General features: G+C 36.7%; 3 protein-coding genes across 5 annotated transcripts in view; all 3 read left to right on the top strand.

The window, feature by feature from the left end:
- Positions 533-3,251, top strand: LOC104770943 (alcohol dehydrogenase-like 6). Its single transcript, XM_010495419.2, has 10 exons — positions 533-921; positions 998-1,134; positions 1,214-1,251; positions 1,682-2,004; positions 2,092-2,174; positions 2,251-2,326; positions 2,407-2,468; positions 2,540-2,635; positions 2,721-2,882; positions 2,967-3,251. Exons 1-10 carry the CDS (start codon positions 867-869, stop codon positions 3,081-3,083), a joined length of 1,149 nt encoding a protein of 382 aa, XP_010493721.1. The 5' UTR covers positions 533-866; the 3' UTR covers positions 3,084-3,251.
- LOC104770944 (sterol 3-beta-glucosyltransferase UGT80A2-like) lies at positions 3,387-7,606 on the top strand. Of its 3 annotated transcripts, none has more exons than XM_019242540.1 (15): positions 3,387-3,590; positions 3,698-3,769; positions 3,860-3,959; positions 4,048-4,190; positions 4,375-4,445; positions 4,528-4,609; positions 4,690-4,791; positions 4,884-4,939; positions 5,217-5,251; positions 5,698-5,908; positions 6,066-6,275; positions 6,373-6,432; positions 6,544-6,583; positions 6,969-7,190; positions 7,333-7,606. In XM_019242540.1, exons 2-15 carry the CDS (start codon positions 3,749-3,751, stop codon positions 7,399-7,401), a joined length of 1,422 nt encoding a protein of 473 aa, XP_019098085.1. In that variant the 5' UTR covers positions 3,387-3,590; positions 3,698-3,748; the 3' UTR covers positions 7,402-7,606. The 3 variants fall into 3 exon arrangements, with proteins under 3 accessions (XP_019098085.1, XP_010493722.1, XP_019098084.1); XM_010495420.2 differs by having other exon boundaries at positions 3,387-3,619; XM_019242539.1 differs by having other exon boundaries at positions 3,387-3,619; positions 7,308-7,606.
- LOC104772562 overlaps positions 7,822-12,045 on the top strand; it is a 24,855-nt gene continuing 20,631 nt past the window's right edge. Inside the window, exons 1-12 of the mRNA XM_010497161.2 lie at positions 7,822-8,085; positions 8,188-8,265; positions 8,345-8,457; positions 8,553-8,646; positions 8,738-8,781; positions 8,971-9,039; positions 9,349-9,410; positions 9,846-10,053; positions 10,507-10,575; positions 10,665-10,744; positions 10,886-11,035; positions 11,242-11,305. Coding sequence (XP_010495463.1) covers positions 7,989-8,085; positions 8,188-8,265; positions 8,345-8,457; positions 8,553-8,646; positions 8,738-8,781; positions 8,971-9,039; positions 9,349-9,410; positions 9,846-10,053; positions 10,507-10,575; positions 10,665-10,744; positions 10,886-11,035; positions 11,242-11,305 — 1,128 coding nt within the window. The 5' untranslated portion in view covers positions 7,822-7,988. The remainder of the gene's footprint in view (positions 8,086-8,187; positions 8,266-8,344; positions 8,458-8,552; positions 8,647-8,737; positions 8,782-8,970; positions 9,040-9,348; positions 9,411-9,845; positions 10,054-10,506; positions 10,576-10,664; positions 10,745-10,885; positions 11,036-11,241; positions 11,306-12,045) is intronic.

Genomic DNA, 12,045 nt, shown 5'->3' with positions numbered 1-12,045 from the left:
AAAAAATTCATACTTGATTCAGTGTAATTTCATTTCAAAGAAAAAAAAATTAAGATAACCATTTACTATCATGCAAGTTATTTGAGTCATTTAAAATATAAATAATAAAATGTAATATTGCTAAGCTTTTTTTTTGTTTAAGTAAAATTTTTTAATAATCGGTTAGCGAGTAAAATTAATTAGAAAATATTATGAAATTCACTTCTTACATACTATATATATATATGTATATATTTGGTATATGCTTGTGTTATAATATCTTTTCCAAAAATTTTGTATATCTACTTTGTTTTATATATTTTTCTTACTTTGTAAACTAATGAACTTTAGATGTTCGTATTTTTTACATCGTGAGAACTGAGAACCATTCATAATTCACAATATGGCTTTTATGATTTTTATCATGAACATATAAGATAAGCCCAATCGAGCCACTATAAGCCCAATAATATTCTTCTACCTGTCTCTGCTTTAACAAACTCCACTGGAGCGCAGAAGAAAACACAAGACAAGTACATCTGATTGACTGATTCTGAGACGGAGACTCGGAACATTACTCGATTCGACACTGTGTTTCGATATTAAAATTATATGAATCGGACCATTGCAAGATTTAAAAAATATGAAATTTCGGATTAGTTGACGAAGAAAAGGGTTGGTAGCGGGAATCACTTGCATTGCATCTAACCGTGGGGACCTCTAAAGCTGTAAAGTCATCATTTTTAAATGTCGTTGGATCGCTTAAGCTTAATGGTGGTTGGTGACTTCGGTGTTAGGTGAATGAAGAAGCTCTGTTTCTTGCTCTTCTACTTCTTCAGGGTTGTTTAGTCCATTTTGTGCTTGAAGCAATCAAATTAGGGATAACAATGTCGTCTTCTTCTACTTCCTCCTTCGAACAACCTCGAGTCATAACCTGTAAAGGTAAACAAAAAAAGGGTTTTTGTTTTTTGCCCTCGTTTATGAAAGATTAGATTTTTTGATTGAGTAATTCTTGTAGCGGCGGTGACATGGCGTGCTGGTGAGCCATTGGTTATGGAGGAAGTTGAAGTGAGTCCACCTCAACCTCTTGAGATCAGAATCAAAGTTGTTTGTACATCTCTCTGTCGTAGTGATCTCTCTGCTTGGGAATCTCAGGTTTACAGTTTCTCTCTTTTTACAATAAACTTTGTGTTGAATTTGGCTTACGAGTCTCTGATGCAGTCCATTGGAACAGGCCCTTTTGCCACGAATATTTGGCCATGAAGCTGCAGGGTAAGTTACTTCTGTCTATGACCACATTTTTTCAGATTATGCAAGCATAGGAACAAGTTAAGAAAACTAACTTTAGTTTCGAATATGTAGAATTTGATGTGGTATTGAGTGTTCTATTGTCGTTCTTAGTGTGATTTAGCAACATTTTTCCGGTGTTTAGCAATTACCATAGGACCACTATAACTAGCTTTGCCAGCTCAGAAACAGCCTTGCATTGGTTAGTTGAGAGGTGAAGGTTTAAAGGAGGGTGAGGAGAATGCGTTGGGGGCATTTTGGATTTGTCTAGGGTCTTGGTATAGGCATTGGTCGAGTGTTCGAGACTTTGCTCATTGGTCAAGTGTCTTCAATGGTGTAGTTATTTGTGAATTGAGTTAAGAAATAGACAACTGGTTTGAAAACACTGGTATTGTGTCCATGAATGTTTCTGCAGTATAGTGGAGAGCATAGGGGAAGGCGTAACTGAGTTTGAGAAAGGAGATCATGTGCTCGCTGTATTCACTGGTGAATGTGGTTCATGTCGGCATTGCATATCTGGGAAAAGTAACATGTGTCAGGTTCTTGGAATGGAGAGGAAAGGTTTGATGCATACTGATCAGAAGTCACGGTTCTCTATCAAAGGCAAACCTGTTTATCACTACTGTGCGGTTTCAAGTTTCAGCGAGTACACTGTGGTTCACTCTGGTTGTGCTGTCAAAGTCGATCCTGTGGCACCTCTTGACAAAATTTGTCTTCTTAGCTGTGGAGTAGCTGCAGGTAGACAAAAGTAGTTTTTTTTTTTTAAATTATGAAATTCAAACAGTTATTTACGATCAGAGCTGAGAATCTAGGGGGTAATTTCAGGTCTTGGCGCAGCATGGAATGTTGCTGATGTACAAAAAGGTTCAAGTGTTGTGATATTTGGTCTTGGAACTGTCGGTCTTTCAGTAAGTATAGATACAGATATGTTGATGCTTCTGTGTTAATGGCGTTTGATGTGGGATTGATTTCTCTTTTGAGCAGGTTGCTCAAGGTGCCAAACTCAGAGGAGCAGCTCAGATCATTGGGGTTGATATAAATCCAGCTAAGGCGGAACAAGGTATACCATCATGGCTTTACGATATATGTAAGACTTAGCGTTTCTGGACTGGTTCTTGAATGTTTTCTTATTTGTTACAGCAAAGACATTTGGCGTCACGGATTTCATCAATTCAAATGACCACTCTGAACCTATATTTCAGGTAATTGATTTAGATAAAACTTTGTTCCCATGTTGGTGTAAAAATTAGAACCATTGTGTTGGGGAATTCAGGTAATCAAAAGAATGACAGGAGGAGGTGCGGATTTCTCATTTGAATGTGTTGGTGATACGGGAATAGCTACAACTGCTTTACAATCATGCTCGGATGTAAGTTTTGTTTTCTATTTGCTCTCACCTTGTTTCAATTTGGCTCACTATATTGTATATTAAAATTTGAATGTGGATATCTCAGGGATGGGGCATGACTGTTACTCTAGGTGTACCAAAGGTGAAGCCTGAAGTTTCAGCTCATTACGGACTTTTCCTTGCTGGGAAATCTTTGAAAGGCACTCTTTTTGGTGGTTGGAAGCCTAAATCTGATATTCCTTCACTCATTGAAAAGTACATGAACAAGGTAAAATATATTTCATTAGCAAAATCACTTTTAGTTTATGAACAATTTGTTTTACGTGTGCTCACTCGTTTTTTTGTGGCGCAGGAGATTATGATCGATGAATTGGTAACACATAACCTGGCATTTGATGATATCAACAAAGCTTTTGAGCTTATGAGAGAAGGAAAGTGTCTGCGTTGTGTTCTTCACATGCCAAAGTAATGCCTTCTTGAGAACACATGTGCAGTTTCAAGAAAGATCAACAAGGGATCTATACATACAATTCTCTGGTTGTATTAAACAAAAGTGATGCTTTTTTTTTTTTTGGTAAAGCAGTGAGACTCTTTTTTGATTTGGTTTTGTTGTGAAGTGATCATTCATTGTGCTTTACCACATTGCGCTTTACCACATGATTCTTAAAGCAATTGAGTGATTAGAATCAAGGACATCGATCTTAAAGATGCAGACTTTATCTACTCAAATTGATAGTAGTGTTTCAAGTATACACATTCACAAAAAAAAAAAAAAAAAAGAAACTTTTTGCAGATCAAAGTAGTCAAAACTTAAAAAGTTTCATCTGAATGTCTCTAAAACGCGATTTGAAGGTTTCAAACGCAATTCGCTGGTGAAGGGTATTTAGGCTGCTGCGGTGAACAGTTCATCGAAGCATGAGTACCATGGAGGAGGAAGCGGAGAGTAGGAAAGCCATCGCTCTCTTCATAGCTTTCGGTACCAAAGGCGATGTCTACCCTCTCGCTGTAATCTCTCTCTCGATTCGGATTTTGTGGTTCTCTTGGGAAACGAAACCAAAAAGGTGTTTCTTTTTTTTTTTGCAGGCCATTGCCGCAGCTTTCGCTCGTAATCAGCAACATTACTCTGTCGTTTTGATGTCACATTTGGCTCATGAGGTTGAGTTTTTTTTATTTTTCTCATAAAGTTCTCGAATTGCAAAAACTACGTTCTCGAATCAAAGTTTAAAGAGGTTGGACTTGTTGCAGAACTTAAGCTCCCACCTTATCAAAGCGAAAGTTTCATTCTTTCCTATCACTTCTCCTCCTGCTCTGTCTAGTGAAGCTCAGGGTAGTCAAAACGACACAGGTCAAATACTCATGATGTTAATTTCTTCTTTAATTCTGGTTTTCGTCTTACTTGGCTTTGACCATTCATTAATTCTGGTTTCAAACAGACTCGGTGAGGAGAACCTTTTTGGAGGAGAAAGAAAGGATAAAAAGGGATCATAGACAAGAGTGTCTCTCTGCATTCGGAAGCATTTTTGGGAAGGGTCCTTGTATGGAGGGTGATTTCGTTGTCATAAATTTCTTTGCATTGGTACATATGCTTCATACTCTCCTTTGTACTGGGATTGATTGTGATCTGCTTTTTATCTGTATCAATGAAAATAGATTTTGAAACATGTAGCTTGACTTTCAGCAACGAAAACTAAAATTCTGAATGATGGTTACAATCATGTGATAAGAATGACTAACTGTGGTTCTTCTGATTGTACATTTAGGAAGGATGGAGCCTAGCAGAACTTTTTCAGATCCGTTGTGTGGTGGCTGCTCCTTATGTTGTTCCGTATAGGTAAAAATATATAGCATATAAGTATGAGTGTGACATCCTGGAAATGGAAGATGATCTCACTTGCAATTCTTCTTTTGTACAGTCCACCATCAGGCTTTGAAAGACAGTTTAGAAAGGAACTCCCAGATTTGTATAAGTACTTGAAAGAAGCCCCCATTGGCAAGGTAATTCATATGATTGTGGTACAAAACATGTTGATGGTGTTATTTTCTCCTGAACTTTTCTAATTTACATGCTTTTCTAGGTTAGCTGGAGTGATGTAACTCATTGGATGTGGCCTCTTTTTACTGAAGAATGGGGATCATGGCGATACGAGGAACTCAACCTAAGTTGTTATCCTTTTGCAGTAGGTATTTTTTAGACATAGATACCTAGATGTATACATTGAATTTGTAAAATAATATCGTGAACTGTCACTCGATTTACTCATCGGTGCAGGATCCAGTAACAGACCTTCCAATTTGGCATAGCCGGCCGCCATCTCCCTTGGTCTTGTGAGTTGTGAATTCTCTTGGTGGTAACATCTGATCACTGTGCAATCTATCTTGCCATCACGGTTTTATCTTCATATACTAAGTATTTTCTGCTTAATTGGCATATTTCATGTACTTTTCTCATTTTATAGATCCAATATTGGCTGATCTCTAATTAAATTTTTAGAACTTCAACACTATTAGTAATTTAGTTGTAATATTATACTGATATTAAATTAAAACCAGATGCGATTGCTTAAGCCTGCCTGTGACTTGTTACTTATTTTCCTTGTGACAGGTATGGTTTCAGCAAAGAAATCGTCGAATGGCCTGGTATGTAGGATGTTTGTTGCTGTTAACTAAAATTTTCCTGCGTATTGCTAGCATCTTCTTTATAAGAAATTTATTGGGTAGTAGTTTCAGTCTTATTTCTTGTTGGTACGTCCTGCAGCTATACTCTTGCCATTTATGAATTCTTGAGAAAGGCCAGGATGGTAACTTTATATCAGAGAAGAAAAAGGTTAAAAAAATTGACCCAGATTTAAGAGGACGACTATTTTCCATCTACAAAACGGGTAGAAACTAGAAACTAATTGAATGTAACAGATCCTTGAAAGAATTGAGTTGAGTGACTTCTGACCGTAGTTAAAGAAGACTCTGCTTTAACATGTAGTTGTATTTCTGCGCTGAGAACACATTAGAAAATCTCAGAGCAATCGTCCTTGATCTGGCAAAGCTTTTTCCTTTGGATTCACTGCAATCATTTTATCCTATGACAGATTACTGGCCGTTGAGCGTTCGAGTCTGTGGTTTTTGGTTTCTGCCCAATGAATGGCAGTTTTCATGCGATAAATGTGGAGACAATCCTTCTGCAGGGCTCCTGGGTACAGGCGATTCCCATACATGCTCAAACCACACTGAGTTGTATACTTTTATATCGTCTTTTGAGCCAGCACTACCCATCTTTGTAGGGCTGAGTTCTGTTGGAAGGTCTAAATTAAATTTGACCCCTCTGATCATATCTGAGTTCAAGATATTTATGTTTTCAATACTTTTGTGTCAGATTAACACTGAGACTCATTCTGTTAAGATATTTAACCCATGCTAAATTAGTGTACGGCAGTAATTGTTGTCTTTGCTTTTGCAGCATGGGTTTTGTGAGGGATCCCCTAGCCTTTCTTCGAGTTCTTCAATCTGTTATCCAGATAACAGGTTACAGATTTATCATTTTCACAGCGGGTTATGGACCTTTAGATGCAGCAATTTGGACCATTGCTAATGGATCAGATACAAGTGAGAAACAGTCTCTACATGCGGGAATCTCTATTTTCGACGGCAAGCTTTTCTGCTTCTCTGGGTGAGCACAAAATTTCCCAATATTTAACTGGACATAGCAAAACCTATATTACCCTGTGGCCCTTTAACCTACTTATTTCTTTGTCTTCCTGAATTAGTATGGTGCCATACAATTGGCTGTTTCGAAGATGCGCTGCTGCTATTCATCATGGTGGCAGGTGAAAATGTCAGCTAGATGCCCTTTCCTGGTGAATATGGACACATAAATAGACGTGAACTGATTTTTTTGTGTGTCTTTTTATATGAATAATGTGGACTGTGGAAAGCAGTGGTTCTGTTGCCGCGGCATTACATGCTGGTCTCCCGCAGGTTTGTTTTTGCTTCACAATCTTACATAAACTTTGAACGTGTTTGAATATGAATTTAGATATTTGAGATAAATGGTAAACTAATTACTTATCTACAAGGATCAGTTGGAAACTTAGATTTACAGTTGATGAATTCTGTGTTGGTCAGAAGAACATGTGATGATCGTTCAATCACTTCTCTATGGTTACGCTGCTGTACTCGTTACTAGTACTTGGCCATAAACCAAAGTCTTGTGCCTACTTGGTTACAAAAAATGGTTAACGTTCTTAAAGCTTTACCTTGTATCGCATAAGTTGACAGATTAGTATTGGTGTCTCTTTGAATTAGTCTGAAGTTGTAATGTCAAAAAGTGACCACATAATTGTCTGTATATGTGTTTCTACAGATCATATGCCCATTTATGCTAGATCAGTTCTATTGGGCAGAAAAAATGTCTTGGCTTGGGGTTGCTCCTCAACCATTAAAAAGAAACCACCTGCTTCTGGAGGAAACAAATGATGAGAACATCAAGGAAGCTGCACAAGTGGTAGCAAAAGCCATATACGATGCATTGTCTGCAAAAACTAGGGCTCGTGCCATGGAAATCGCGGAAATATTATCTCTTGAGGTAATATAGTTACGATAAAATTATTTTCTCCTACTGATTCATGGCTCAAAATTTTAAGAACCCTTTCGCGTAGTCTTCTTTTGTGTTTTGAGTAATTTTGGCAACTGATAGTTTTAGGGTATCCAAAAAATAAAAATTTCAGGATGGAGTCACAGAAGCTGTGAGGGTGCTTAGAGAAGAGGTGTGTGAAGAAGTCTCTGGTAGCAACTGAATATATATTATATTTGGATGAGCATAGTCATTGAACAACGTAAAAGCTTTATGTCAAGTGATGCATACTGATTCTTTCTTCGCCACCAACCTTAAAATAACGTCTTATCTTTCTCTTTTCTACTATTTGTGCTTCATTTGAAGTACTATATTGGATCAAAAATTGTAAGACGTTAACTTTCTCTAACGAAACATTTTGTGCTTCATAATTTCTACATGATAAACACAAAAACACTTCATATCTCTTCAATTAGAGCCAAATTAACTTGACAAAAAAGTTGAAAATAAACCAAATCAGATATTAGCCGGTTAGCGTAATCGAAATGTATAAACATTTGGTCTGGTCCGGTTCGGTACGAAAAGCACGAAACCGAAAAAAAAAAAACTCGTTTGTTTGGGGACTTGGAGAAGACAAGTCTCTCATTCTCTCTCTCTCTCTCTTTCGACGAAAAACCCTACGATTTCATCGACTCCTTTACTCTTCTCCGACCACCGTCTCTTTTCTCTTCTTCTTCTTCTCCCGGCGGAGAACAATAAAATCCGTTATCGCTTTTCGAATCATTCGATAATGAAATAGCGATTTGAAAGATGTTTGAAGGACTTGTGCAAAAGCTTTTGTTAGGTTACTTAGGTCGCTACATCAAAGACATTCAGAAAGACCAGCTCAAGATCACACTATGGAATGGTATTCTTCTTCACTCTTTCCATCGTTTTTCTAAGTTTCCGTATCAACGAACAACCACAATCTCACTGTATTGGTTACAATTTTCGTGGTTTTTAACTGCAGAGGAAGTTCTATTGGAGAACGTGGAACTGATTCTTGAGGCGTTTGAGTATTTGCAGCTTCCAATTGCTCTCAAGCAAGGTGATTATATAGTTAGTTAGTTGATTGAAGTTACAATTTCGTTTTCTTCGGATCAAATATATTTTATTGTTTAATTTAGGTCGTGTTGGGAAATTGAGCATTAAAATTCCATGGAAGAAGCTTGGTTGGGAACCTATCATTATTATGCTTGAAGATGTCTTTGTATGTGCATCACAACGTAATGATCAGGAGGTGATTTCCTTATTCTAGCTGCCCTTTTCTTTATATACAGAACAACTTTTTTGCCTCTAAACCCATATATATATATATCTATATATGTATTGCAGTGGAGCTCAGATGTTGTTGAGAAAAGAGAGTTTGCTGGTAAGAAAGCTAAGCTTGCTGCTGCAGAACTGGCAAAGTTGTCCAGGCGCGTCTTCGGTGAGCGAATATACTTCATGTCCTACATAGTTTATCTTTAAGATTGTTCCTATACAACATTTGTTCAATCCTTAATTTTTTTCTTTTCCAGACAGTCCAGCAGGGAATCCTTATATGTCGTACATTGCTGCCAAGGTGAAATTATGTTCCGCAGGCCTCCTTTTCTTACCTTTAGTTTTAGTATCTTACATTTTTTTCTTCATATTATGTTTGTTCTGATGCTGTATTTTAAGTTTTGAGGATGTTGGTTGTGGTTGTGGATGAGTTATCAATATTGTCCTTGTTTTCTTCTACTATGTTAACTTTCCGTCTTTAATGGCTTAGATTCTTGATAGCATTCAAGTGTCCATCAGGAACTTTCACATCTTATACTCCGATGCACAACCGGAATCAGTAAGTTTCCTGCTTGTTTTGTTTAATTAATTTTCTAGAATATAGGCTTGTATTTTATTATTCTCCCATTGCAATTGTGAGAACTTATATACATCGTTAATCTTACTATATTATTTGTTTATTCGTGAGAGCATAGCATTTATCATGAAGGATATGTACTTATTTAGATTAATTCAAGTATTTGAGCATGGTGATGCTAAATTACTATCTGTCTTTCTGGCGATTCGTTAAAGAGTATAATATGAATGATCATTTGGTGTTGTCTACTTTCCCACTTTCATATGTTTTAATACTAAACTGCTGTCGCAGGTTCAAGTTGTATTAGGATTGCGGTTTTCAAGCTTGACAGTTACGAATCAAAACTCAGTTGGGTAATCTCTTTATGCACCTTTTCTGGCATTTTAAAAATCTGTTCTACGTTGTGTTTGATTCTTAGCTTCGCTTTATTCTATGTTAAGGATATGTGTTTTGAATTACATTATTAGACAGCAGAAAGCATACCCACTTTAAATTCTTTCCAGTTGCCTTGTTTCTTCTATGTCACTTGAAACGTGTATTCTACTTTCGTATTTGATTCCTTGTAGCTATGCTTCACTCTATGGTAAGGTCATGTGTTTTAAATTACATTGTGAGACAGCAAAGAGTATACCCACTCTAACTTTCTCCCAACTTCGTCTCTTCTTACTGCAAAATTTCCTTAATACCTATTTCTTTCATAAGCTAAACTATTGTTGCTAAGACAAGACCTGTGGTGGATATATGTGCATCCTGAAATATCTTGACATGATGTCTGTGTTGAATACCAGGCCATCTGTTGGTAGGGTGAGAGGGGGGCAAGTGAATAAACTTGTGGAGATTGAAGGTTTGGAAATATATTGCGACATGTATGAGGGAAACATGGACTTTCCAAGTGTTGATGAGAAAAGAGTTTTTGACAACTGGTGCCAGTCGAGATTGCAAAGTAATAGATTTGGTTATTTACTGAAGCCAGTCCGTGTTCGCTCAACGCTATTGGTAATGAATCTAAAACAGTGTCATTGTTTTGCTGTCTTTTAACATCTTTCGTTATCATCTAATCTTTGTTGCTGCTTCAAGGCACTGCATACTTGCTTTAGCTTTAGGGTAGTGTTAAAAATGAGATGTTCAAATTGGTATGGTATATCTCATATACCAAGTCTCTTTCTCGATTTACCCACATGGCCGATGGAATTTTGGTGACATTTTTATCAGTCAATGTTACAAGAAATAATTTTGCATTGCATTTTTGCGAATTCGTTTATTTGTCACCATCAGCTCCATATAGACGTTGTATTTGGTAAAAGATTTTTACAGCTAGCTGATCATTGATACACTATATATACAGAAAGCACCTCGTTGTTGTATACATCAGCTATTGTTTGGGTGCATTTTTTTGTGCTGTATGTAAATTGGCATTCTCCATTTTTCCTGATACACTTCTTTGCATAGGTCAATCGATCTGGAGAGCTTTATGACGATCTACCTCAGTATTCTATCAGCTGTGAGTTGACTGATGTGGTTAGTTGTCAGAAATGCTAAACTGAATTCAGAGCTAATATTTATTTACTATTTCATGACTCAGTCTAACTTCCACTTGGGCGTTTCAGGTCATGACTCTGAATGAATTTCAGTTGAAGCAGATTCTTATTCTGTTAGATTACTTGCAAACTAGCCAATTGCGGGAGAGGTAAGCCTTTCTTTCATTAGGGTAGCAATAATTTTTCCTCCATTCAAACTTTTTTTTCTCTCCTGAGATTTAGCTCCATTAGTTGTCACTACAGAACGTTTCGAAGAACTAATGATTTTAAGAATATATGAAATGGTTTAGGTATGGGCGGTATCGTCCTTGCTCCACTTCCTTGTTGAGAAAACCACCAGGATGGCAGAAACTTTGGTGGCACTACGCCCAAAAATCAGTTTTATCTGATGTACGGAAGAAACTGTGGAAAACTTCATGGAGATTTCTTGAACAACGAATGTAAGTTTACGTTTTCCACATCATTTCTTTAATTTATTTAGATGATACTGAATCACATAGCTATTACACTATTCGTTCTCTTAAAATTTCTGCTTACTTTATTTCCACGCAAATAACTTGCTGTTTCATGGCATAAGTAGACAAAAATTCCGGAATATATTCAACCAGTCTGCTTACTTTTTTTTTTTGTTTTGGGAAAAATACAGGAGAATGCGCAGGAGGTATATTAACTTTTACAAGATAAAGCTAGATTTTCTTCGCAGAGAGCAGGCAAGGATTTTGTTTTCCTCCTTATCTGATTAGAAGTGTCAGGGTTTGTTCATTATGTTGCTTTGTCCTCCTATTTGTTTAACTTCATGAAATTGCCTAACACAGCCTGTTGGATTCAATGTGACATAGAAAGCCTCATTATCTGTTAGGTGATTTTACATTATTAGGGAGGTGGTTTTTTCATTTCGATGTGTTTTGTCCTCTAATTACCGTAACATGTATATAAAAGGGTAGTGGTAAAGTGATTTTTAGCAGCACATTTCACATCATATAAGTCCATCAGGGAGCATATTATATGGTGATTCATCATCTGGTTGTGTTCTAAGAACGCGTAGTGGTAAAGAAAAGGTGATTTAGAAGCATATTTTAATAATGTCTGACATTTTTTGAAAATCTTATATCTTGACACGTGCCTCCTTACGAATGGTTATTCTGGTTATTGCATAGGTAGCTGTAGCAATGTAGGCAACTTTTAAACTTGTTTGAATTAGAGGTAAAAATTTGCAGAATATTTGGTCTAAGCCTCATCATACATTTCAAAGAAAAGAAATTGAAGAAACATTTTATTTTCTTCTAACATCAATGAAATACTCTATACGAGCTTATCATCCTAACAATGTAGTTGTTCTGAAATTGCTGATTGAAAGAAATACATTTGTTCTTTTCCCTAAACTTCTCGTTGCCTTGCCTTAATCTGCATCATATGTTGCTAAGATGCTTTACGCTGGACATATTTTTCC

This window comes from Camelina sativa, chromosome 20, assembly GCF_000633955.1.
Source record: "Camelina sativa cultivar DH55 chromosome 20, Cs, whole genome shotgun sequence".
NCBI lineage: Eukaryota > Viridiplantae > Streptophyta > Magnoliopsida > Brassicales > Brassicaceae > Camelina > Camelina sativa.
The sequence above is the reverse complement of the archived record's forward strand: the minus strand, read 5'-3'. Positions and strand labels throughout refer to the sequence as shown.